The sequence below is a fragment of the Phyllostomus discolor genome, chromosome 6 (genome assembly GCF_004126475.2).
Source record: "Phyllostomus discolor isolate MPI-MPIP mPhyDis1 chromosome 6, mPhyDis1.pri.v3, whole genome shotgun sequence".
Taxonomy (NCBI): domain Eukaryota; kingdom Metazoa; phylum Chordata; class Mammalia; order Chiroptera; family Phyllostomidae; genus Phyllostomus; species Phyllostomus discolor.
Window position 1 is genome coordinate 160,871,403 of NC_040908.2, and position 27,405 is coordinate 160,898,807.

Below are 27,405 nucleotides of genomic sequence, written 5' to 3' on the forward strand. Positions count from 1 at the left end.
TCTTGCATTGATTGATTTTAAAATGACTACCCCTCTTTGTTTTAAAGAGTTTTCTTAATTTGCTAGTTACAAACACTTCTGTAAACTAAATGAGAGAGAGGTAATTTTATTCTTTATTTTAGAATTAAGGAGAAAACAGGAGCCTCCTCCAAAGCACAGTGAGAATTAATGGTGGATTCAAGACTTGTGCTCAGTTTTCTGACTTCCTGTTGGGGTTTTCCTCCACCTTTGCTTGTCTTAGAGATCTTGGAATCTTTCCCCATTACCTGATAGAGAACATTACCATGAATATATACATAAATATATAATTTTATGTCTGGATTTCAGATTTCAGAAGCACTATTCAGGATTGACTGTCCCTCCCACTGCAGGAGCAAGGTAAGCTTCTACATTTCATACACATTGTTAGTGAGACTGTCATTTATGCAAAATCCATGGGACAGCTGTACCTACTATGAGTTATTTGAGCACATAACCAGATATTTTGAACATTTGTTTCTCAAACACTGAATTCACAGTAGGGTTTAAATGTCAAAACTTGAGTAAGAAGTATAGTGATCCTTATGGAATATCATTTTGTGGCTGTCCTAAAAAAGATTAGCCAAAGAAAAAGGTAACACTCTTATTGAGTGAGTCTTGATTCACCTTATTTACTATCTGTTGTACTTTCACAGGAGGTTTAATAAAAACACAAGAGAGTGGAATACCTTCCTTTAAACAACAGAAGTTTTGTAATGGAATGAGCATGATCCATTGTACTTTTTTCCCCATAATATCATCCTCATTACAATGTTAGGAACACATGTACAAATGTTGATGGTGACGTGGTTAAGAGTATAGACTATTGATTTGGTCGCAGATGAATTTAAATCATGAATCTTGAACTTTCCTCTTCTTAGCTGTGCAATTATAGAGCTTTACATAGCTTCTCAAGTCCTCAGTTGTCTTAATGGTCTAAAGGGAATTATAATATGACCTACCTTACAACATTATTGTGAGGATTAAACAAAAAGTTGTGTTCATTTAAATACATATAAATACACACCTAAATATAATTAAATACACCCATAGTTTTTATTATTGTTTGCAGAACATAATATATTCCACAAGAGGTTATGGTTGTCAGAGGTTGACAAACCTAATGACATTAGGAGCTAGACTTGTGCAGAGAAGATATGAGAGAGTTAGGACAATGATGGAGAACAATGACTAGTGCATGATGGGTGTCCTTCTAAAGACCTCAAATTCAGGTTAAAAATTTGGAAACATATTTTCGCTCAAGAGAAATTATATAAAGAATTTAAACATGAATCTCACTACCAAAGCAAACCAGGAGGCTAAAAGCAGCCAACAAATTAGGAAATTTCAACCCATATTTCTGTGATTCTGCTCTGAGATGAGAATAACAGGACAAAGAACGAGTATAAGAAAAGGGACTATTTCAAGCTCAAACATGGATTGCAGGGGAGAATTAAGCAAAACAATGGCTCACATGGAATTGCTGAAGCAGAGAATACTATGTGTGAAACAAAGAACTGGAGAAACTGAAGACACAGAAAATCTCAGTGGAGCCAGGGTATGAGAAAAGGCAAACTGAAGAGGAAGGCTTTAAGACTTTAAACCCCTTGCACACTTGAAGACCTGAAGGTTGCCACCCATTTTTTCTAAACCAACATAAAGATAATCAGACCATCCTAATAGTAATATTTTATCTAGCACTCATCAGACTGTGGGAAATGCAGAATTTTAGTGTGTTTTAATATACTTCCTTATTTAATTCTCACAATAACACTATAAATAAAGTAGGTCTTATTACTGCCTTAATTTTGCAGATGAGTAGATAAGGTTCAGGTAAGTTAGGTTAGGATTAATGATTCCTAGGCAGCAAACAGTTGGGCTAATACACACCTCAGCCCAGAGTCCAAGCTCTGTACCAGATACTATGCCTTCTCTTCAGAATTGCATCTCTTGGTTGTTTATGTTCCTACCCTATAAATGTCTCAGTTATGACGCTATGAACACCAAGCACTGAGTTTAAACCAAGGGAGATGAGAGGTAACTGTACTTTGAGTAGAATTCAATTTCATTTAAATAAAATTAAGATTGTCGACTAAGGAACCACTCAATGTGGATTCAAGGGTCAGCTTGGACCAAAGCATGGCTTGTCAAGTAATATGTGTTTGGATATACAAAATTACTCAGCCTCTTGTGCATCTGAATTTAAATGGATGTAATAACAAGATAAACATAATATTCTTAAGAGGACATAATGTATATGCTTTTAAAATGCCTCGAGTTGTTTATGACAGGTAGGCAGCATGCAAGTATAAGCTTTTACTAGGCTTTGGAAAAGTTGATTGACAGGTACATTCACTGTGGATAAGCTATCCATTGAGTTATTTAATTTTGTATATCTCAATTTACAAACTTCTGAACTTGAAAATTAGGAAAATTTTCCATAAAGATCCTTCAGATTCAACAACATGTGAACTTATGTATAATTAATGCACTTTATTTTGTTATGAAGCCCATATTTTGTCTGCAGAATCTTGAAATACAAGTTATTGCTATAATGACATAATACAAGTTGCATGTACACTCCTGAATGTAAGTGTCTTTGTCACTGTTTCATTGTTCTCCTAGCCACCAAGCATTTTGTGTTTCTCCACATTAATGGAGAACATTACAGAAGTGACTGAGTTCATCCTCCTTGGACTAACCAATGACCCAGAGCTGCAAGTGCCCCTCTTCATCATGTTCACTGTCATCTACTTCATCACAGTGATTGGGAATTTGGGAATTATGGTGTTGATTCTGTTAGACTCTCGTCTGCACACTCCCATGTACTTTTTCCTCAGTAACCTGTCTCTGGTGGATTTGTGTTACTCTTCAGATGTCACCCCTACAGTCATGGCTGGATTTTTTCTAGAACAGAAGGTCATCTCGTACAATGCATGTGCTGCTCAGATGTTCTTTTTTCTAGCCTTGGCCACTGTGGAAAATTACCTCTTGGCCTCCATGGCCTATGACCGCTATGTAGCAGTGTGCAAACCCCTGCATTACACCACCACTATGACCACAGGTGTGTGTGTGTGCTTGATCGTAGGTTCCTACATCTGGGGGTTCCTGAATGCCGCCATTTTCACTGGGGACACATTCATCCTCTCTTTCTGTGAGTCCAATGTGGTCCATCACTTTTTCTGTGACATTCCAGCAGTCATGGTTCTCTCTTGCTCTGATAGACATGTTAATGAGCTGATTCTTCTTTATATGGCGATCTTCAACACCTCTCTTGGACTTCTGGTTATCTTGACTTCCTACATGTTCATATTTATCACCATCCTAAAGATGCAGTCATCTTCAGGGTATCAGAAGGCTCTGTCCACCTGTGCCTCCCACTTCACTTCAGTTTCCATCTTCTATGGAACTGTCATCTTCATGTACTTACAGCCCAGCTCCAGCCATTCCATGGACACAGACAAAATTGCATCTGTGTTTTATACAATGGTCATCCCCATGCTGAATCCCCTGGTCTACAGTCTGAGGAACAAGGAGGTTAAGAGTGCACTCATGAAGGTTGTCTAAAGTCAAAACTGTCTTTAGGATTACTATTTGAACATTGTGCAATGCACAGTAACCTAGTTTCATTAGAACTACAGGAAAATAATTCGCAAAGTAGTCACCTTACGCATTCCAAAGTCTCCTGTCCTAAAAATAAGAAACATTATTTCCAGAAATGTTACTGAATAGGAAAGGCTAAGATGTCTCGAGGTTCACTTGTCAAAAACCTTAAAATGGATATTTTTTATTCACTCATTCAACATGCATTTTTTTCTACCACGTCAATGCAAATACTCATAAAATAGAGCCACAAAAAAGACCATAAGCTGAGCCCTGGCTGGCGTAGCTCAGTGGATTGAGCACAGGCTGGGAACCAAAGTGTCCCAGGTTCGATTCCCAGCCAGTGTACATTCCTGGGTTGCAGGCCATGACCCCCAGCAACCGCACATTGATGTTTCTCTCTCTCTCTCTATCTCCCTCCCTTCCCTCTCTAAAAAAAAATAAATAAATAACATCTAAAAAAAAAAAAAAAAAAGACCATAAGCAAAGTGCACTCTTGTGCCCCAGGAGGATACCTGAATCTTCAAATAGAAACCAATAGTGTTGTACATTTTGCTTCTGGAAATGCTTTGAAATGGTTAATGCTGGTATTTCTTGTCTACTTTTGTTGATTTAAATGATCTTTTATTACTTTCTCTTTCTTTTACCCTACTTCATTCACACTGATTTTCTTCCCATTTTGCATCTGACAACACCAAACATGTGCCTGCCTCAGGGCATTTGTACTTCCTCTTCCCTGTGTGGATTGTTCCCTTATTCCATTAAGGTTGGTGCTTAAATGTTACTGTATTCTAGATTTCTTTGTTGGCCACCTTTGTAAAATCATCAATATTTATTTCCATGCAGAATACCCTTTCACTGTGAGTTATTCTTTTGAAAAACATTCTCACCCAAGGATTTGTTTTTATTGATATTAGAGGGAGAAGAAGAGAATAGAGAAAAACACCCTGACAGGAACTGGAACCTGCTAGTTTTGGTATGGGGGATGACACTCCAACCTACTGAGACTCCTGGCCATGGCACTCTGGGTTGTTCTGCATGGTCCTCATGAGTCATCACCTACTGAATGTTCACTTCTTCACTTTATTATCCCTCATCCCCAACTAGAGCTTAGACTCTATGAAAGCAGTGGCTTTATCTGTTTTGTTTACATGATCCGAAGTCCTAAGGAGAATCTATTTCATACCCAATTTTCAATAACTATTTGTGAAATGAGTAAAAGTATTAAGCTTCGAGTCCAGCTATATCCGTATGGTGAATGTTTAAACTATTGGTGATTGTAGTGTATCATCCATAACAGATACTTTCTAGACAGATGTACAGTGCATTTTAAGCAGCACAGCTCATTTTCTACTTTTCTGTGCCTTTCCACTCATTGTGTGCACCCCAATGCTTGGACACAAAGATTTCTCCAATTCCAAAAGCAAATCAATCATGTGCAACAATCTTATAGTTTTACTTAGAAATGGTGTTTCATGCCCTGGCTGGCGTAGCTCAGTGGATTGAGTGTGGGCTGCGAACTAAAGTCAGGCTCGATTCCCAGTCAGGGCACATGCCTGGGTTGTAGGCCATGGCCCCCAGCAACCGCACATTGATGTTTCCCTCTCTCTCTCTTTCTCCCTCCCTTCCCTCTCTGAAAATAGATAAATAAAATCTTAAAAAAAAAAAAGAAATGGTGTCTCATTAAGTGGCAACTAAAACATCAAATAAAATCAGAAAAAGGCATTGAATATTTAAAAGTTCAGTATCTAATCATATTTAAAAATACTTTGTACATAGGAAATGCAGCTAACTAAAATGATTCTAAATATCTATAGAATATAAACATGGCAGTATCTATCAAAATAAAAATATAGGACATTCAACATGCTAGTTCAGGGGTTAAAACTTATGCTTTAATATCGATTCTCAGAGACCTCTATACTGTACAAAACCTACCCACAGAAATGTGTGCCTTTGTCTAACTTGCTGTCTCAATAGAATAAGAGGCTTCAATAGCTCACTATTTGTAAGATTTTGCTTGGAGAAGCTCATATTCTCCCGCTGGTGTTTTGGGGGCTGAGTAGCATAACACAAGTATTCTCTCCTGTCTTTATGGTAATATTGCCCCTCTGGGAACCATTTTTAATTCTTATTTTAAATAATCATTTAATTTTAGGATTCTTTTAGAGTTACAGAAAAAAAGTTAAAACGGTAGATTCAGTGCAGCCCTGTGACAGTCTGCATAACAGCCTGCCAAAGGACCATCCTCATTCCTGGAACCTTCCAGAGTTACCTTCTCTGGCTATAAGGACTGTGTGGATGTGATTAAAGGAAAGATTTAATCTGGGATCATCTGTGTGGGCCCTAAAGGCCCTCCCATGGAACCGTAAGAGGAAGTCAGGGAGAAGTGACCACAGATAAAGGCTAACAGAGGAGTGTGCTATGTGATCTTGGAAGCACAGACAAAGAGGGTGTGACCACAAACTATGGAATGGTAGCAGCCACCAGAAGATGCATGGTTCTTGAAATGAACTGATTTCTGTCCAGGGAAAATGATTTTAAACTTATGGATTCTAGCCCTGGCTGGCATATCTCAGTGGATTGAGTGCAGGCTGCGAACCAAAGTGTCGCAGGTTCGATTCCTAGCCAGGGTACATGCCTGGGTTGCAGTCCATAACCCCCAGCAACCACACATTGACCTCTTTCTCTCTCTCTTTCTCTCTCTCTCCCTCTCTCTCTCTCCCTCCCTTCCCTCTCTAAAAATAAATAAATAAAATCTTTAAAAAAAAACCCTTCTTATTTAAAAAAGAAAAACTCATGGATTCTAGACTGTGAATGAGTAAAGTTTGCAGTAATTTGTTATAGCAGCCATACAAATGAATAAAATTCTTGCTTAATACTCCCTACAGGATATATATTGGTACTGCTAAGAAACCAAGACTGACACAGTATGATTTTCTAAAGTGCAGATTTTATTCAGATTTCATTAGGTTGCCCCCTGATATTTCATCCTCTGCTTACATTTAGTTACTGTGTTTCCTTATTTTCCTGTGGTCTGTGACAAGCTCTCCATCTTTCCCTATTTCTGTTGACCATGGCGGTGTTCAGAATACTAGTCAGGTAATTCACAGAATGTTCTTCAATTGCAATTTTCTGATATTTCCTCATGATGTGACTGGGATTACAGATGTCAGAGACTAAAGTGAAATGCTTTTTCATCACATCATATCAGCTAGATATGTCTCTTTTCCTCAATTATTTATTTGCTAAGTCATTTCTTACTGTTTGCATGTATTTATTTTTTATTATGGAAAATAACCAATAGTAGGTTTGGTTTTGGCTCAGATTGTTCTACTTTTACCTTTCGTTGCTCTTCGTTTGTGACCTATTGACGAACTTCATTCCTTTGCTGTCTTTCTTTCTTTCTTCCTTTCTTTCTTTCTTTCTTTCTTTCTTTCTTTGGTACTTCCTCATTTTCTGTTACTACACAGTGATACATAGAGGCTTGTGCTGTATTTCTCCTACCCCATCACAAAATTGACTATTTCTGTTATAGGACAAACTCCCGGAACCTGGGTTCCTCCTCCCAATACAGTAAAGAATTAAAGATCAGTGAGTATATTAACATGCAAGCAGGGTTTATTGGTGATCAGTTCTCAGGGAAGACAATGGGCCTAGGTTAGGTGGGGGCTGGGAGACTGAAAGGCACAAGTTCAGGGTAAAGGACACTAAAGGTAGCAAAGGTAGGAGTGGTCCATGGTGGGGTGGCCTGGCAAGCATGCATGTCCTTTGTTCTGAGGACTTATATAGTTGGTAGGATAGGGGAGGGTGAAGAAGTTACATATTGATTGACAGGTAAAGATGGTGCTAGCTTTCCAGCTCTAGAGGGTGAATACCCAAAGGTGTTAATGGGCTTCTTCCTTAGGCACTTTGGGCCTTTTCCTGTCTTTCAGGCCTTGGAATAAAAGCACAGTTTGAAAGACTTTCTTTCCCAGACAATGGAAAAGATACACAGAATTTCCAGGACTGTTGAGCCAGTGAGTGGAACATGGATCCCTCCTCCTCCCTGCTTGTGTTTGTCTCTGGCGACTGTTTCACCTCACATTTCTATGAAGTATTTCCTTTCTTTTGTTAAAGAGTGGCATTTAAAAGCCAATATTTGAATCCCAGATACGCTTGATGATACTGGAGTTTTACTTCTAGGCGCACTTGTCTACAGAAGTAGAAGGTATGTATTTATGTACTTTGTATACATTCATAATGTAGGGTTATTCTCTACCTATCCCTCATAACTATATGAAGTTAAACACTACTGTATACTGATGTTTCTGACTGTCATCGACAATTTTCAAACTGTGTGCCACAGAATTTTTAAAACAACTAATGCCTGACTATTTAGTCAGAGGCACAAACCTCTTTCCCTTAGATTGTCAAATTAAAAAATGACAGCAGCCAACACAATAGTGGTCCAGTGTGAATGAAGCAAAATTATACCTGTTTTTTAATCACATTAGCAAAAAATATATTTTTTAGAGTGCTGCAGAATTTTAGTTACTAGTTATGTGTGACAGGAGATGGAACAGATTGACAATGGCTGCTCTAATCCATTTCACCCAAACTTGTCCCTTTTCTTATCTGTAACTTCCTTCTCTGATAGTCAGAGACTTGGTTCTCAAGGAATCCCATTCATTAATTTATTGGTGTGTTGGTTTGCAGGTAAATGAGTTCCATAATTGTTTTTATTTAAACATTATTGTATTTTTTTCATTACCATTTAGTCCTCTTATTCCCTCTTCCACCAGTAATCACCACACTGCTGTCCATGTCCATGAGTCCTTTTCCCTAAATTTTGCTCACTCCCTCCATCCCCAACCTCCCCACAACTACCTGCTGTCTGCTTTCCATCCATGAGCCTGTCTCTTTCTTGCTTCTTACTTCAGTTTGTTCTTAATCTATACCCCCATGAGAATCAACTTGATACCACTGTATAGTCCTTTCTATGGTTTCTTTTACTTTTAAATTTGCTATACATATTGTTTCCCAACACTAATTAGATCGGCTCACTTTTTCCTCTATTTCCCTTCAGAGAGGTTAGCTCACACCTTTGTAGTACAATCAGATTTTTAAAAGACTCCGTGTTCACTCCTGGGATTCTCCTGTCCTCCTGGCTGGTTCTTTCTAATTTGTGTATATTACATTTCATGCTTTGCTGTGTATAGTTCTGTGGGTTTAACAAATGCAGAGTCATGTGTTCACCAGCCCATTACCATGGAGATTAATTTCATTATTCTAAAATTTCCTTCTTTATCCCTTTTATAGACAATCATTCTCCACTCTCCCAACCCTTAGAAATCACTGAGCTTTTTCCCATCCCTCTTATGTACATGGAATCACACAACAAGGAGCCTTTAGGGCTTGCTTCTTTCACATTAAAATCTACTTGAGGTTTGTCCATATTGGTGCACAAATCAATGTTATTCTATTTTGTTACTGAACAGTGTTCCAGTTTAATGATGTTCTACAATTTGCAGGTGCATCTGGTTGCTTCTGTACATGAATCCCTAATCTCAATAACACTTAAAAACATTTGTGTAGAGGTTTCTGGTAGAACATATGGTTTCACTTTACATTTAATATTCAGTTCTGCTTTTGAGTGTGAACTGAGAGCTGTTTGAGCAAAATGTTTTGAAAAACAAATTTTTGTTATGTACTTATTTTTACATTTTTTATAAAAATTAGTTGCTTATATATCTCTGAGTCTTTTCTGGATGCTATACCTGTTCCATTTATTTGTGAGTCCATCTTTTCCCTAATGATACAGTGTCTTCATCACTACATCTCATAGTTGTGAAATGAAATAAGTTTAATACTCATACTTTATTTTTATTTTTCATAATTATTTTGCTTATTCGTTTTGGAATTACATATAAACTTATAATCAGCATGGCAATATTTATGCTCAAAAAAGCCTTACATGGGTTTCAATTGTGATCTCATGGAGTCTAAAAGCAGCCAACTTTAAGTCTTTGGATCCATGAATATGGTATATCTTTACACTTATTTATCTGAGGTTTTATTCTTCAGTAGGCTATGATTTTTCATCACTTGTAACACAAATATCTGAAATATACTCAAACAACTAAAGAACATCTTGGACAAAGAACTAAATGAAATCAGGAATATTTGGTATAAAAAAACAGAATATTAACTGAGACAAAAGTTATAAGAAGTAACCAGATAGAAATTCTGGAGGAAAACCAAGAAGAGATGAGGTAGACATCAGGAAGGCTCAGATTTCCTGATTTTAAAAAATTAGTATCTTTGGTACATTTCCAAGAAGTTTAATATTCATTATCAGGTTAGGATAGAATAACAATCTATGGGGTAGATGGAGAGGGCTCTTCATCTTGTGAATTCAGAAAATCAGGGGTATAAAAAGAAGGAAATCTTACCTTTTGTGACAGCATGAGTGGACCTGGAGAGTATTATGCTAATTGCAATAAGCCAGTCAGAGAAAGATGAATAGAATATGATCTCACTTATATGTGGGATTTAATGAACAAAATAAACTCATTTACAAAATGGAAACAGAGGCATGGATACATGGAACAGACTAACAACTGTCAAGAAGAGAGGAGGGGGGACAGGGGACTAGATGGAAGAGGGTTAAGGGATGAGCCAAAGAACATGTATGACAAAGTCTTCCAGAAAGCATCCAACCATTTAATATAAAAAATAGAGACATTTATTGAAGAAGATATAAAATACAAGAAAAATTACACATATGACAATGATTCCTCAGTGGACATCATGGAATCTCACACAGTTCTCTCAATTGCCAGCAGCTGCCCTGTCTTATTATCCTGCATCTCACCAACAGTCTAATATCTCTTCCCTTTCAAATGTGATTTTAGTTTTGGAAAAAGCCAGAAGTCCCAGGTTGCCAAATCTGGGCTATAGAGGGGCTGAGTCACCTGGGGGATTTCATGTTTCACCAAAAATCCCTGCATGAGACATGGTGCATAAGCAGGTACATTTTCATGATGAAGCTGCCAGTCACCAGTTGCCCAGAGCTACAGCCCTCTGAGTCTTCCAAATAGTTTTCATGGCGGAAGGTTTAAGCTTAACGAAACATATTGTGCAGATTAGTTGCTCTACTGGCTCAGTCATTTTGAATGTGATGCCCATAGAGTACACATGCTCACTCGAAGGCATCTACTGCCTCCACTGACCAGCACAGTGAAGTCATCATTGTTCATGCACCCACATTCCAGTCCATTCTCCTTGGCTGCCAGGTTACATTGTTGTCACTCAAACCATTCTTATTATATTAACAATGGCTGGACTTTTTCCAGACACACGTCGTATGGGTAACCTATAGTGGCAGACAATGGTGTGGTGATCATTAGAGAGACAGGGGGCATGGAGGCTGGATAGAGGTGGGCAAAGCAGAGAAATGGGGACATCTGTGATAGTGTCAACAATAAAAACTTAAATTTATTAAAGGTAATTTTAGTGGCAGGCCTTCTATATTGCACTATAAATGCAATATAGATTGCATAGATCTATATTGATCTGAATGAGCCATCTTTCCAGTGAAACAACACCATGGGTAAAAAAGTATTTTTATAACCCACCATTATAAAGTTCCTTGAAATGGCCTTCAGGACAAATACCAAATGGAAAAAAATTTTCCAGGAAAGCTACGCATCTTGCTAAGAACCAAGTGAGTAGCATTGAAGCTATGACCTGCCCCTTTCCTTCATTATCCCCAAATGTGTGGTAGAAGTTCTACTTCAGTGAAATGCATCCAATGAGCAGGGCTACTCTCTAACTCCAGGTATCTGTGTACAGCTGCAGGTCCACCCTACAAGGGGAAGGAAACGAACATCTCATCTTACCCTGGTTCACATTATGCAAACACTTTTCCCACTAGCCAGACCTGAGTGCATCGGGGCTGCCAATTCCCATCAAGTTCCCATTCGTACTGTTAGATCTTTGCCCAAGGACAGCCAGCTGAGAATTTTGGGACCCAGTAGCCACTGCCTCACCTTCTTGTCCAGCAATTCCTCACTAGAAAGGGCAAGAGTGGTCACATTTACATAAGACAAAATAGACTTCAACTCAAAAACCATAAGAAGTGACAAAGAAAGACTTATACAATGATAAAAAGGTAAATTCTCCAGCAAGATATAATGATTATAAATACATATGCATCAAACATGCCCAACACAGGGAGTAAACAGTTCACACAATTGAAGAGAGAAATAGTAACACAATAATAGTGGAAGATTTGAATTTCCCATATTTAATAATGAAAAACCAGATAGAACATTGATAAGGAAACACTCCATTCCATTCAATTAAACATATGCTTATCAATTTGATCAAGCAATCCAATTTATAGAAATTATCTAAGTGAAATGCCAAAACCACATTAGACAGATATGTAGTAAGTTTATTCCAAATATCCAGATATTGGAATCCACCCCAATGCCCTGCAACTGAGAAATCTAGAAACAATCTGTGATATTTCTGTAGTGGAATACTATTCAGCAATAATAAAAGAGATTTTACTACTAATATATTACAAGTAGGATTATGTTCCTAAAAAATTCATTTGTTGGAGTCCTCATCCTCAGTACATCAAAATGGAACCTTGTTTGGAAATAAGATTTTTGCTGATTTAATTAGGTAGGATTAAGTCACACTGGAGCAGGCTAATCTTGGAATCCAGTATGACTCATGTCCTTTTAAGAAGGAAAAATCTGGGAGGTTAGATGAGAGGGATGGTGGTGTGAAAGGTTTCCTTGGCCTCTCTCTTTGAAGTTTTGACAGTTTGAACAGCTGAGAATGTAATTGAACAAAGGATTCCCTGCTCAACACACAAACAGCATGCTAAGTGAAAGAGGTCAGACAGAAGAGCTATGTAGACTAGGCTTTTATTTATAGGACATTCTTGCAAAGGCATAATTACTTGGACATAAACGTGAGAGTCTGGGACAGTGTGTGGGAGAAGGAGTTGATCCCCAAGGGAAGCTCAGAGTGTTTGTTTGATCATGGAACTCCTCTATATGATGATTTTGTTTATGATTATATGACCATATACATTGGACCAAACTTGAAGATTTATACACTAAAAACTACAGATATTATTGTTGTCTGTAAAGGATACTGTAACTGGAAAGCAGGAAAAAAAATGGGGAGTAACATGTAATATGAAAACATGTGCACCCTCACCATATCCAGCTCATTTCCTACAGGTAATTTGATTGCTTCTTTTTTTAGAACTTGGGAGCAGAGTTTTATAGAAGACTTCATGGGAGACATCCCCAAAGAACCACTTGTCTCTATGGCTCCTTCTGATTCCCATGAGTTAGCCTCTGAAATTCCAATATGACTTAACATGAAATCGTTTTAAAGGAACCAGACTGTGTGCTCTGGTGCCTTGGCTATCATTTACTTATCTGAATGCTAATCATTGCTAGTGCATCTGGGCCTTTCCTCTACCCCTGATGTGAGGATATGCTATAAGCCTGCAGTGGTAGCCAGGGAAAACATCTCAAGATGAATCTTGCATTGATTGATTTTAAAATGATAGCCCCTTTTTGTTTTAAAGAGTTTTCTTAATTTGCTATTTACAAACACTTCTGTAAACTAAATGAGGGAGAGGTAATTTTATTCTTTATTTTAGAATTAAGGAGAAAACAGGAGCCTCCTCCAAAGCACAGTGAGAATTAATGGTGGATTCAAGACTTGTTCTCAGTTTTCTGACTTCCTGTTGGGGTTTCCTTCCATCTTTACTTGTCTTAGAGATCTTGGAATCTTTTTCACCAGTACTTGATAGACAACATCACCAATAGTGTGTGTGTGTGTGTGTGTGTGTGTGTGTGTATACATACAGTTCCATGTCTAGATTTAAGATTTCAGAAGCACTATTCAGGATTGACTGTCCCCTCTACTGCAGGAGCAAGGTAAGCTTTTACATTTCATACACATTGTTAGTGAGAACTGTCATTTATGCAAAAATCCATGGGACAGCTGTACCTACTATGAGTTATTTGAGCACATAACCAGATATTTTGAGCATTTGTTTCTCAAACACTGAACTGAGAGTAGGGTTTAAATGTCAAAACTTGAGTAAGAAGTATAGTGATCCTTATGGAATATCATTTTGTGGCTTTCCTAAAAAAGATTAGCCAAAGAAAAAGGTAACACTCCTATTGAGTGAATCTTAATTCACCTTATTTACTATCTGTTGTACTTTCACTGGAGGGTTTAACACAAAGCACAAGAGAGTGGAAAACCTTCCTTTAAACCACAGACGTTTTGTAATAGAATCAGCATGATCCATTGTGCTATTTTCCCCATTATGTCATCTTTATTACAATGTTACGAACACATGTACAAGTGTTGATGGTGAGGTGGCTAAGGGTATAGACTTTTGATTTGGTCACAGATGAATTTAAATCATGAATCTTGAACTTTCCTCTTCTTAGCTGTGCAATTATAGAGTTTTACATAGCTTCTCAAGTCCTCAGTTGTCTTCATGGTCAAAAGGGAATTATAATATCACCTACCTTACAACATTATTGTGAGGATTAAACAAAAAGTTGTGTTTATATAAATACATATATGTACACATACCTAAATATAATTAAATATATCCATCATTTTATTATTGTTTGCAGAACAAAATATATTCCAAAAGAGGTTATGGCTGTCAGAGGTTGACAAACCTAATGACTTTAGGGGCTAGACTTGTGCAGAGAAGATAAGAGAGAGTTAGGACAATGGGGAGAATAATGATCAGTGTATGATGGGTGTCCTTCTAAAGACCTCAAATTCTGATTAAAAAGATTGAAAACATTGTTTTCACTCAAGAACAATTTATATAAAATTTAAACATGAATCTCACTACCAAAGCAAACCTGGAGGCTAAAGGCAGCCAACAAATTAGGAACTTTCAATCCTCCATCTGTGCGATTCAACTATGAAATGAAAGCACTGGAAAGAAATTAAGCAAAAGAGCAGCTCATCGGTAATGATGCAGAGGATCGACAGACAGAGAAATACTGGAGGACCCAAATATCTCAGTGAACCAAGTATGGTGGGCAGAAATCAGAGAAAGAATTTGAATTCTGAATTACAGAATTTCAAAACTCATCCACACCCGAATCCCTGAATTTTATCACCCATCTTTCTCAAACAAACACAGAGGCTTTAATCCCATCCCGGCAATACTTATCAGGCTATGGTACACAGCCAGCATTTTGCTCATTGTATTTAATCCATTATTTTATTTAATTCTCTCAATAGTACTGTAAGATTCATCTCATTACAATCATCATGTTGTATATGGAGAAAATCAGGTTTGGTACTTAAGTTGGAGTGAAAATCTATTGAGTAGCAAATGGTAGGGCTGATATGCACCTCTTCCCAGAGCCCAAGCGCTGCACCCAATGCTATATGTCTTTTCCTCGGAATTGCCTCTGCTGGTTGTACATGTCCCTACATCTCCAGTTACCCACCACACCTACTGGCATATTGGTCTCAGTTATTTCATTATATAAGCCCAAACACTGAGTTTGGATCAATGGAGACAAAGAGTAATTGCAAGTTGCATTAAATTCAATTTATTTGTATTAAGACCAGTGGACTAAAGGACCACTCTGCCTATGCACATTACTTGGCTTTGGCAGTAATAATTTTTAAACCTAAATATTATTCAATCTCTGTGTCTCTTAAGTAAAGTAGGGTAACACCTAGTCAATGCTACAGAGTTATTGAGAAAAATAAATGAGTATAGACATAATGTGTCTAGAGCATTTCCTGGCACTTAAGCAACATAGGAGTACAAGCATTGACTAGGCTCAGGATCGAAATGACAGATGTATTTATTCCAGATATGTCATCTTACTCAAGACATTACTTTTTTATACAAATCAGCTAACAAGTTTACAAAGTTTAGAAGATAGGAGATGATTCATAAAAATCCTTCAGTTTCAATAATATGTAACTCTATAGGTAATGCATGCATTAAATTTTGTTTTCAAACCCATACTTTAGATCTGAATAATAGTGAAGTAAAAATTATCACCATAATAAAAATGTACATCTGCCTATTGCTTTTTTATCTAATGCTTTCAATTTCTATTCAATAGCTTTTTTGTTAATCAGTATGTTCCTTTATTGTACATTGCAATAGGGTATCTTGTGATTCCCAAACACCATCCATGGAGAACAACACAGAAGTGGCTGAGTTCATCCTGCTAGGACTAAACAATGCTCCAGAGCTGCAGGTCCCCCTCTTTATAATGTTTACTCTCATCTACCTCATTAGTGTTGTTGGGAATCTGGGGATAGTCATCTTGATTCTCATGGACTCTTGTCTCCACACTCCCATGTACTTTTTCCTCAGTAACCTGTCTCTGGTGGATTTGTGTTACTCTTCAACTGTCACCCCTACAGTCATGACTGGATTTCTTCTAGGACACAAGGTCATCTCGTACAATGCATGTGCTGCTCAGATGTTCTTTTTTGGAGCCTTTGCCACTACAGAAAATTACCTCTTGGCTTCAATGGCCTATGACCGCTATGTAGCAGTGTGCAAACCCCTGCATTACACCACTACCATGACGACAGGTGTGTGTGCAAGTCTGGCCATAGGATCCTACATCTATGGCTTTCTGAATGCCTCTGTCCAAATTAGGGACACCTTCAGCCTCTCTTTCTGTGAGTCCAATGTGGTCCATCATTTTTTCTGTGATGTTCCAGCAGTCATGGCTCTCTCTTGCTCAGACAGACATATTAGTGAGCTGATTCTTATTGTTCTGGCAAGCTTCAACATTGTTTTTGCTCTCCTGGTTATCTTGATTTCCTACCTGTTCATATTTGTCACCATCCTGAAGATGCACTCTGCTGAGGGATATCAGAAGGCTCTGTCCACCTGTGCTTCTCATCTCACTACAGTTTCCATCTTCTATGGAACTATTATCTTCATGTACTTACAGCCCAGCTCTAGCCATTCCATGGACACAGACAAAATTGCATCTGTGTTCTATACGATGGTCATTCCTATGGTGAACCCCCTGGTGTACAGCTTGAGAAACAAGGAAGTCAAAAATGCATTTAAGAAGGTTGTTGAGAAGGCAAAAATTGTCTCTAGGCTTCACCTTGTAAAACTGTAGGATACAGAGTAACACAGTTTCGTTTCTGTCAGATGTTCAACATCCAGTGATTCTCATTTTGAGGCCCATACTGCCCCTAAATTATTGAGATAATACCATTTTTTCTTCAAAAGCTTATCATCCAGAAAAATATATATCATGTCCAAATATGTAATATCTTAATTAGGGTAACCAAAGGGGACCTTAGGAATTTTGGGGGTCTCACTTGCAATAAACCTTATTACTCATATTTGATTTATTCACATGTTCATATTTTCTGTACCATGTGACAATGCAAGTATATGTGGAAAACATGGTGCAGACAAACCCATGAAGAGAAGCACATGCCAGAATCCCACATGTGCACAAACATGCAAAAGTAGGAAATGTGTTGCAGCAGTGGGGTGGAACACAGCTAGTTTTTAATTTGAAAGTTAAAATAATTTATGTATCAGAATATATATTTATGTCCAACATTATTTACTTCTGTGGTTCAAAACTATTTCAGGGATTTAAATTGAAGAAAAATGTGATATGGATATTTAAATGAAGATGAATGCTTTTTGTTGGCACATTTTATTTAAAACTATATATGTATAATATTAGAAAAAATTAATATTTCTGTCTTCAGTAAATCTACTGGTAGAAACAGTTTGCTCACAGAATTATTTTCAAAAGCAGAAAGGACAGAGTACAAGAAAACATGACTGAACAATAATAAGGAAATTTTTCAATTTCTCTGCATATGACTACTTTATCTTATGTTTGGTAAACATGTAATAATAATTATGGATATGTCATCTTGCTCAAGACATTACTTTTTTACACAAATCAATTTACAAGTTTACAAAGTTTAGAATTCTATCCTGGATAATGAACTACTATACAAAATGCTTTTGAACTACTATTGAAATACTTTATGAAAGCATTTAATAATAATGAAACACTGATTAATAATAATGTTATCCATTTTTCTCATGGCAAATATTATGAAAAGGCTAATGCCACTCATTCATGAATGCTTCAGTACCAGATGAGCTCCAGCATGTCTAACCCCTCTTCTACTCAGTCACTCCACTTCATCCACACTGAGTTCTTTGCTTTTCCTGGGTAAATGTAAGCAGGCTCCTGCCCCAGGTTCTCTGTACTTGCTGCTACCCATGCTCAGAAATCTCCCTCACTTCCTGAAAATGTTTGCTTAAATGCTACCACATTGTACTGAACCCAACCCACAATGGATACTGTTCCTTCCTTGCACTCCTTGCTTTAGTTTGCATAATTCTGATCAGTACTCTACTATTAAATTATTATCATTATTTATTTCTTTCCCTACTGGTAGCATGCATTACACAAGAGAAGTCACTTTGTCCTATTAACTAACAATTTCATTTCCAATACATAAATTACGACCTAGTTTATGCTAATTTCTGAATAAATATTTGTTAAATTAATAAATGAGTTAATTAAAATTTGAGTCAGCAGTTAACATATTTTAACCACTTATAGTAGTTCATTATCCATTATAGAATTCTTTGAAAAAGAATTTCAGAGCATTTTATAAAACATGGTTAGGTGTTTTATTTTTTCTATATTCTTCCTCAGTATTTGTATTTCCCACTTTTAAACAAACCAGTTTTTTGGAAACCACACAATCAAATGGATTATATCAAACTATCTTAATTCTTTTTCACTAGTATTCCTCATTTCATGAAAATAACCCATGAAATAAATTTTATTTAGTAAATCATAAAAAAAACAAAGTGAGACTACGACATTAGTTAACAAAATTATATAGGTTTCAGGGATACAACTCAATTTTTAAAAATGAAACTATGGTAAGTTTCCCACCTGGTTCACTTTGCAGAATACCTTCTGCAAATAGTGATTATTCATTTAATGTCAATGATTCTAAACAGACAGGTCCTGTGTACCTCTCACCCAGTTTCCTCTTTGGCTAATATCTTATCTTATCATATTGCACTTGTCAAAACTAAGAAACTAACACTGATACATTACTATTATGTAACACTTCAAGGATTTATTTAGATTACTATTTTTAAATTAAGGTCATTTTGCTCCTACACAATCCAATCTGGGATGCAAAACTGTACATATTTGTCAGGTCTCTTTAGTTTTCTCTGATCTGTGACAGTTTTTCAGTCTTTCCTTATTTTTCATTACCTCCATAGGTATTTTTTAGAATCAAGTATTTTGCAGAAGGCTTTTCAATTTATGTTTGTCTGATTTTTTTTGTCATTGTTATGCAGGGGTTATAGGTTTTGCGAAAGAATAATAAGTTACCTTCTCATCATGTCCTATCAAAGGATACCTGTTGCCAATATGACTTGTCACTGGGAATTTTACTTTGATCAGTTAAATAAGATGGTCACTCAAATTTTGCCAGGTTCTTCAATGTAGTGTTACCTTTTTCCCTACACACTCTATACTTTAGAAGCAAGTCACCAGATTCAGTGCACTTTCAAGGTGGAAGAGACTACATTCCACCTCCCACAGGAGAGCTATGTAGAGTATCTAAAATTTCACTGTTAGCATGGACTCAGACAACAGTGTGGTGACTGTAGGATGGAGGAGAAGTTGGTGGAGGTGGAAGAGAGTATCAGGGGAATAAGTGATAATGGAAAATACAATTAAAAATAAACTATCAAAATATTTTGCTATTAGAGAAATGCAAATCAAAACTATAATGATACCACATCACACCTTTTAGAATAGCTATTATCAACAAGACAGGTAGTAACAAGTGTTGGAGAAGTTATGAGGAAAAAGGAACCCTCGTTCAGTGCTGGTGGGAACATAAACTGGTACAGCCACTATGGAGAACAGTATGAAGGGTCCTCAAAAACTTAAGAATAGAGTTACCACAGGATCCAGCAACCCCTCTTCTGAGTATTTACCCCCCAAAATTGAAAACATTTATTTGCAAAGACATAGGTACCCCTATGTTCATTGCAGTACTGTTATAGTGACCAAAGCATACAAACAACCGAAGTGTCCTTCAGTAGATGAGTGGAGAAAGAAGATGTTGTATACATCACAATGGAGTACTGCTCACCCCAAAAAAAAGATGATACATTGCGGATGGTCCTTGAGAGTATTGTGCTAAGTGAGATAAATCAGTCAGAAAAAGCTAAGAACCGTGTGATTTCACTCATATATGGGACATAAAGCTGAAACTCTGACACCGACAACAGTATTATGGTTACCAGAGGGAAGGGGTGTGGGGAGTAGTAAAAGGTAGAGGGAGCCAATCTGTGGTGATGGAAGATGACTTTGGGTGGTGGGCACACAACACAATATACAGATTATGTACCATAGAAATGTACAATTGAAACCTATATGATATATTAACCAATGTCATCCCAATAAATTTAATACAAAATAATAATACAAACTAAAATCTCTCTGTAAGGAAAATTGTTTGTTTATATTAGGAGAACTCAAGCCAAGACAGTGAAATAAAGTGTCAAGAATCCTAACCATTAATGTCTGCATGGAGCACAGTAACAGGCACAGAGGAGTCAGAGATCATGTCTACTCAGACAATCAGAAAAGGCTTCATGAAACAAAGTATTGTTGAAATGAGGATTAAAAAAATGATCCCAAATGCTTTAGGCAGATGGTGTCAAAGGAAACAGTACAAGGAAGATTCCAGAATCATAAAACATCACTTTCAAAGGGATGGATTCTGAAAAAAGTAATGACATTTAAACATTTGCTCTCAGTGAATGGATACTTGACTTTATGAGGACTGAATAGTATCATTATTAGTTTTTTCAACATCTAATTTTAAAATTGTGCATTTAACCAACTTATACATTGAGTTCTTACAATACATTAAGTCTTGGAAATGCAATGGAGAAACAATACTGACAAAATTTTATCCTCATAGAGTTTACAACTTTATGAGAGAGGGAGAGAGAGACAAGAAAACAACTAAATGCAGTAATAATTTAAAAATTATATTAGTGCTATAAAATGATCATGGTTTGCAATAGATACTAACAGAGGAGAAAGAGAGATGCTTAGACTAAGTACATAGCACTGAAAGTGAAGAAATAGAGCACTCTGATGATACAGTCTGCATGCTCATACAATTGAAATGACATGCTGGGGAATGGGATGCATTGAGTAAGGAAAAAGGAGAGCTCAAGAATGATGCCACATCACTGGGTTGGTGTTGCTGCCACTTACTGGTAAGGCAACCACAGAAGGAGAAACATGTTTAGAGGGAAAAAAAAGAAATGAGAGTTCTACTGGGCTTAAGATTCTTCTGAAATAAAAAGGTGGAGATATAAAAGTAGGTGTCATTAAGTATCTGGTTTTCAGCAGAGAAATCTGGATGCCATGCATTTGATGCACTAGTCAAATGTTTATTGGGTATCTACTATGGCAAGCCCTGTTCTAGGATTTGTGGGTAGAAAAAAGTTGAGAATCCATATTTTCTCTAAACTTATGTTAAAGAGGGAAAATATTAATAATAAAATAAATAACTAAACATATACTGTAAGTCAGATGGTAATAAGTTTAAAGAAGAAAACATTAGCATCCCTTTTTAAAAGACTCTAAAAGGAAAGTAACTGAATACATTTCAGGAGCCTCAGTGATAATAAAGGAGAATAGACAGCTTTATAACCTCAATTCGATGTAATAATATACCAGCAAAGGTGGAGTTATATTATAGGAGTCAGGCTACCTGGGTCCTATTCATAAGTTTCCACTTGAGAGCCATACAACCTGAGCAAGTTTCTCAACATCACTGCATATGTGAATACTGCTGTATCATTGGAAGGGATGTTCGGGCACATGAGAGCCTGGGGTTGGGATTGTTATAGAAAAAAAATAATGGGTGGACCCCTGTGGAAAATTAGAAGATGCACTTGGTATAATAGCAGAGCTCACAAAGTCTCAGACATAGCAGTGGACAACTGAGTACACATTTTCCTCATTTATAGAACAAAGGTATCAACTTTGGTAATCTTTAATGTTCCTTCCAGACTTACAATCTGGTTAGACTAACTTTTTGTCAACCGTGTGATATTCTTACTTGAATTATGGTGCACAGTTCCTTCAATAATTCTGAATCTGGTTAGTGAAGACCACCTACCTAAAGAAGCAAAATGCTAACCTCAAGTTCTTGCAATTATTGAGCCCTGGCTGGCGTAGCTCAGTGGATTGAGCATGGGCCTGAGAACCAAAACTTCTCCAGTTTGATTCCCAGTTAGAACATATGCCTGGGATGCAGGCCAGGTCCCCAGTAGTTGGTACGTGAGAGACAACTGCACATTGATGTTTCTCCCTCTTTCTCTTTCCCTTCCCCTCTCTAAAAAATAAAATAAATAAAATATATTTTAAAAAAAAGAACAGAATTTACATGCACTCTGTTGATATTCTCATAGAATGTAATCTTCATTATTATATCTTTTACAATGTTCTACATTTAGTTGATATAGTTAATATCAAGAATTCTTTTTAAATTTCCACATATATGCTCAATAAAATATATAAAAATTACAAGAGGTACATATGTATATCTATTGCAATAAAGAAGAGTATTTTATCAAACACCCTTTTGTTGAATCAATAAATTTGTTATATTTACCAAATCTTCAACAAATAAACCTTCATGGATTTGTTTTGAGTGAACTGAGTCTTGGAGAAGCAATCTACCCCATATTGTCTTAGAACAATATTGCAATTTTTAGTAATAATTCCTAACACACACAGCACATACTATGTGCAGATGATTTTCTAATCATTTTAAATATTTGAGCTCATTTAAGATAGAGAAAAATAGAAAGCAAAAATGCATTGCAAATGGAAAAATAAATAAGGGTCTATAAAATTTTTGTTTCTGGTATGTGTTTGTGTGTGCTGGGTGCCAATGTAAATCATGCCTTAAGCTATGGATTCCTTGTTCAAAAGAAGTCTAAAACTTTTGATCAGGAGCCTCAGAAAAGTCTGTGCAAAGTTACACACGAGAGTATGCTTTAATAATACAGACCCATGAACTTCAGAATGTGTGCAGTGAAAAGTCCCAATAAACAATTCATTCAGTGATTCACTCACTCATTCATTTATTTGTTCACTCATTGCCTCAACAAACATTTACTTAGTGCTCACTATTTTCTAAGTGCTTTCCTAAGCCCTTTAAATTATGAGAAAAATGCTATCCTCTGTTACTTGAGAAAAATCACCATTTACCTAATTAAAGGAGGTTGTTGTAACATCTGGACTGTAGCCATACAGCATGGAAGCATGAGAGTATTAACACTTAGGATCTTAAACTCTGAAAATCCCCTGGGCAGATCTTGCCCTTATAACAACATAGCACATCTTCTATAACACAGTCTAAACAGACCACAGAACTGAGTTAGATTTACCTTGTTTTTCAAAGAAAATTACACAATTTCAGTTATGATTCTCAAATTGTTAGTCCCACTCAAAAAGAAAGACAGAATCCTGTTGAAGTTCTTACTTAATGTCTGGTCACAAAGATTTAAATTCTCAAGAGGCTGGGAAATATAAGAAAAGGTAATTATTATGTGAGAATTATAAAATATTCTCCAATCTGTCGTATAGTGATACTGTTGGGAAGAAAAACAGGGGAATGTACTCTGTAAATGCTAAGCATCTCCAATAAAGAATCGTTATATTCACCACGGACAACATTTTAGCTTTGGGTATTTATCCCTGATCTTTGTTGCAGGCTCAGAGTAATATGCCACTGAAATAAGGCCACTTAGTAAAATGGACAAAATTTTACATTAAGATCAATCAAAGAATACCAAAGAGTTTTTTGGCATACACACTGGTCCCTCTAAAAATGATGTCAAATAGAGTCATGTTGGGATGTTGGAAACCAACGACTGAGAATCAGAGGGTTTTATATATACATGAACTTGTTGGGGGTCTAGGTACCCAAGAGAGCAACCAAAGGTTCCCACCCCAGTCATTTAGAGCAGCAGCAGTTAGATAGTAGGGACCTAGCTTAGTCTATAAAGGCATAGCACTAAGGTGTTTACATTACTGGGGGTTATTTCTTCTCGATAGTGTAGATGTCTTCAGCAAAAGAGATGCAGGCTTAACTTTCCTGATGGCAACCAAGCAGAATCATGAGTGAGGGAAGGAAACTAGGCTGGGATGTTATAAAAGCTGTATTGCCCCATGTCACTGTCCTTTCTGAAATTCATATGAAAAAGGTTATAGGTTATGTAATCCCTGATATAAACTCCAGTTCCCTCACTTATAAATGGAGATGATGATAGTGCCTGCTTCACAGGTTGTTATAAGGAGCATATATGTTAGTATTCATAAAGTTTTTAAAACAACGCCTACTATATTGTAAACTTCCATCAAACACTATAAAGCAATTACCATTTTACTTTTGGTGTGTGAGAAAGCCTCCATTCATTTTTGAAAGAGTGTCTCTTTCCTCCAGAGCAAATCATTTCTCCTTTGGAGGCCTTAGAGGTCACTGCAAGTCAATTCGAAAGACCCTACCATGTAGTCGGGGGTTTGAAGTGTGTGTTAAAAATTAATGAACTGAGAAATAAGACAGAGGAGAATTAAAATGTGAGCTGCTTAAGTTGTCAAAACAAATTGGAAAACAAGGGTTCACCTGTAGCACATTGGTTTTACCCACTGAGTTACAGACAAAATGAACAACCCAGGGACACACACATACACACACAATTACAGCTGTATTTCTGTGTAGAAACTATAACATGACCATTAGGACCTGAGATATGACCTTTTTCTGGGTGCTCTTTTCCCAAACTCTTCCTATTTTTGTTAATTCCCCATTATGTCAAAGTTGGAGGAAATCAGAGAGCTAAAGGAAACCAAGTCTAAAAAATTACGGGAAGTATGAGAACAATGCCTCACCAAATAGAGAAATCCATAAAGATATAGATTTTAAAAACAAATAGAAATTCTTGATTTGAAAAGAAAAATAAGTAACAAAGATCTCACTGAAGTGGATCAGTAGCAAATTTAAAGTAGCAGGAAAAAAATCAGTGAACTTTAAGACAGCTCAGTTGACAATATCCAGACTGAGAAACAGAAATAAAGAAAAATGAGGAAAAAGAACAGTCTTAAGAACTGTGGAATACTATGAGTATTAACATATGCATAATGGGAGTCCAAAAAGGAGAGAAAGAAAAGGGCAGAAAGGATATTTGATGAAATAAATGGCCAGAAAGTTCTCGAATCTGAAAAAAGAAATAGATATACATATGATTCAAATGTTAACTTATTGAGACTCAAAATATCAGCAAATTTGTAATTTAAAAAATTTATAGCATTTATATACAAATAATTTATTAACACTATTGTCTTTTTGGTAATTAAACTATAAAAATTAAATGTTGTATTTTTATTTAAGTGAAATAAAATATGCCTTTATCATTCTTTTCTCTATCGTGATATGTTTCCTTTACTAAAACTGCCATATAAACATTTTCGTTAATATAAAAATTGGGAAAATAAATACCCATGAAAAGGTATGTATTTTCATTACAAACATGAACAATGAATCAATAATAAATCTACACTCAAGGAATTTTAGAAGTATTTTCATAAGGTTAATTTAAAAATATATAAAAACTATTGTTTTTATATGTAAAAAGATAGTGAATTATAATTTTTAAAACTAAACATACATGACATATATTTCTATAAAGTCAACTATTTATATTAAGCATGTGATCTCAGACACAAAAATAATTGTTTTAAATTCTACTATTACAATAGACCTTCCTCACATACAATGCATCTTAACTAATTTCTTCTGTAGGTATGTGGGTTTCATGAGTTCCTCCTAAATGATGCTTGTGTGTGCATATACTTACATGTACATGTCAGTGTACGTGTTCATGTGGGGGTGTGAGTGAACATATTTATTAAAAAGAATTTTAAAAAGAAGAATTATATATTCATGGATGATTCTGCTTAACCTATTATTCCTATGTGTTGTATTTTTAATACTTTTGCTTTGTAGGCTTAATTAATAGCTGGAGAAATTACTACAAGGAATTAGGAATTTTGTGGCTGGAAAGGTAAATATTTTCCTTAGATAGATGTGAGCCGTGTGAATCAGCAGTCTTACTGCTGATTCTATAGAATTAAAATATGAATCTTAAAGAAGGCTGTGCCTTTCCTACAGCCTTTTTAAAGGCACTCTTGACCTCCTTGTTCCTCAGGCTGTAGACCAGGGGGTTCAACATGGGGATGACCATCGTATAGAACACGGATGCGATTTTGTCTGTGTGCATAGAATGGCTGGAGCTGGGCTGTAAGTACATGAAGGTGCCTGTCCCGTAAAAGATGGAGACTGCAGTGAGATGGGAAGCACAGGTGGAAAACGCTTTTTGACGTCCCTCCGATGAATGCATCCTCAGGATGGTGATAAATATTAACAGGTAGGAGATCAAAATGACTAGGACAGAAAAGAGGTCATTGAAACCCACCACCAAAAAAATAACCATCTCAGTGATGTAGTTGTCTGAGCACGAGAGAGCCAAGAGAGGAGGAGCATCGCAGAAAAAGTGGTCAACCACATTGGACCTACAGAACGAGAGCCTGAAAATGTTCCCAGTGTGGATAGAGGCGTTCAGGAAGCCACAGGCGTAGGAGCCGATGACCAAACGCGCACACACACCTGTTGTCATGGTGGTGGTGTAATGCAGGGGTTTGCACACTGCTGTGTAGCGGTCGTAAGCCATGGAGGCCAAGAGAAAATTTTCTACAGTGATAAAAGCTACAAAGAAGAAGAACTGGGTGGCACAAGCATTGTAGGGGATGATTTTCTCTTCTGCGAGGAACCCTGCCATCACTTTGGGAGTGACAGCTGAGGAGTAGCCAAAGTCCACCAGGGAGAGGTTGCTGAGGAAGAAGTACATTGGAGTGTGGAGACGAGGGTCCAGCAGTATCAACATGGTGATGCCCAGGTTCCCAAGCAAAGTGATGAGGTAGATGAGGAAGAAGATTATGAACAGGGGGACCTGCAGTTCAAGGTCATCCGTTAACCCAAGAACGAACTCGGTCACCTCAGTAGTGTTTTCCATGGGGATCAACTGGGAGTTAGGTGGCTGCCTCGTACGTAGCAAAGAGAAAACAGAATCAGAGTGACCCCCAGAGGGAAGACTGCGGAGATCGACCGGCACGTCCGCTCTGTGTCTCATTCCACTGTTGCAATAGCACGTTTCCAGGAGTCCGTAGATCTAAAGCACGGCTGTGACAAGGACATGCAGTTGTAAATTACTGATAGATCACAGACTACCCAGATAACAGGGTTTAGAGATAATACATTTTAATCTCCTAACATCATAGAAGAGTGAATTAAGATCAAGGGGAGGAAAGGAAGGATGTCTGCAATGTTTACCTGATTAGTTGCTCACTGGAGGAGGGCAGACTCCCAATTCAAAGGTTATAGAACAACCACAAATTATTCTTTATATTAAAGTCGATAGCTTAACAAAATTAATGTAAAATTGAATTAATTTTACTTCAACTGGCTTTTTATGTCTTTTCCATTGTGTCAAGAACAGTAGCGTATGAGAGGGATAGATAGTTAAATAAAACATGGGTTTGGCCCAAAGTGCCCTCAGTATAG

The 27,405-nt window shown here is 36.8% G+C and overlaps 3 protein-coding genes across 3 annotated transcripts; 2 read left to right on the plus strand and 1 right to left on the minus strand.

Moving 5' to 3' along the window:
- The first annotated feature begins 325 nt into the window (after positions 1-325).
- LOC114499106 (olfactory receptor 5B3-like) lies at positions 326-18,291 on the plus strand. Its single transcript, XM_036029481.1, has 2 exons — positions 326-378; positions 15,812-18,291. The coding sequence occupies exon 2, from the start codon at positions 15,840-15,842 to the stop codon at positions 16,791-16,793; it is 954 nt and encodes a 317-aa protein (XP_035885374.1). The 5' UTR covers positions 326-378; positions 15,812-15,839; the 3' UTR covers positions 16,794-18,291.
- LOC114500265 (olfactory receptor 5B3-like) lies at positions 2,674-3,585 on the plus strand. Its single transcript, XM_028516914.1, has one exon. It carries the CDS (start codon positions 2,674-2,676, stop codon positions 3,583-3,585), a length of 912 nt encoding a protein of 303 aa, XP_028372715.1.
- Positions 18,292-25,792: 7,501 nt separating the features above from the next.
- Positions 25,793-27,131, minus strand: LOC114500163 (olfactory receptor 5B12-like). The gene has a single exon (XM_028516775.2). The coding sequence runs from the start codon at positions 26,972-26,974 to the stop codon at positions 25,916-25,918; it is 1,059 nt and encodes a 352-aa protein (XP_028372576.2). The 5' UTR covers positions 26,975-27,131; the 3' UTR covers positions 25,793-25,915.
- Positions 27,132-27,405: the final 274 nt, after the last annotated feature.

Excerpts from the sequence above, each read along its gene's own strand:
- LOC114500265 (XM_028516914.1), top strand. The coding sequence starts at position 2,674 with ATGGAGAACATTACAGAAGTGACTGAGTTCATCCTCCTTGGACTAACC.
- LOC114499106 (XM_036029481.1), top strand. The coding sequence starts at position 15,840 with ATGGAGAACAACACAGAAGTGGCTGAGTTCATCCTGCTAGGACTAAAC.
- LOC114500163 (XM_028516775.2), bottom strand. The coding sequence starts at position 26,974 with ATGAGACACAGAGCGGACGTGCCGGTCGATCTCCGCAGTCTTCCCTCT.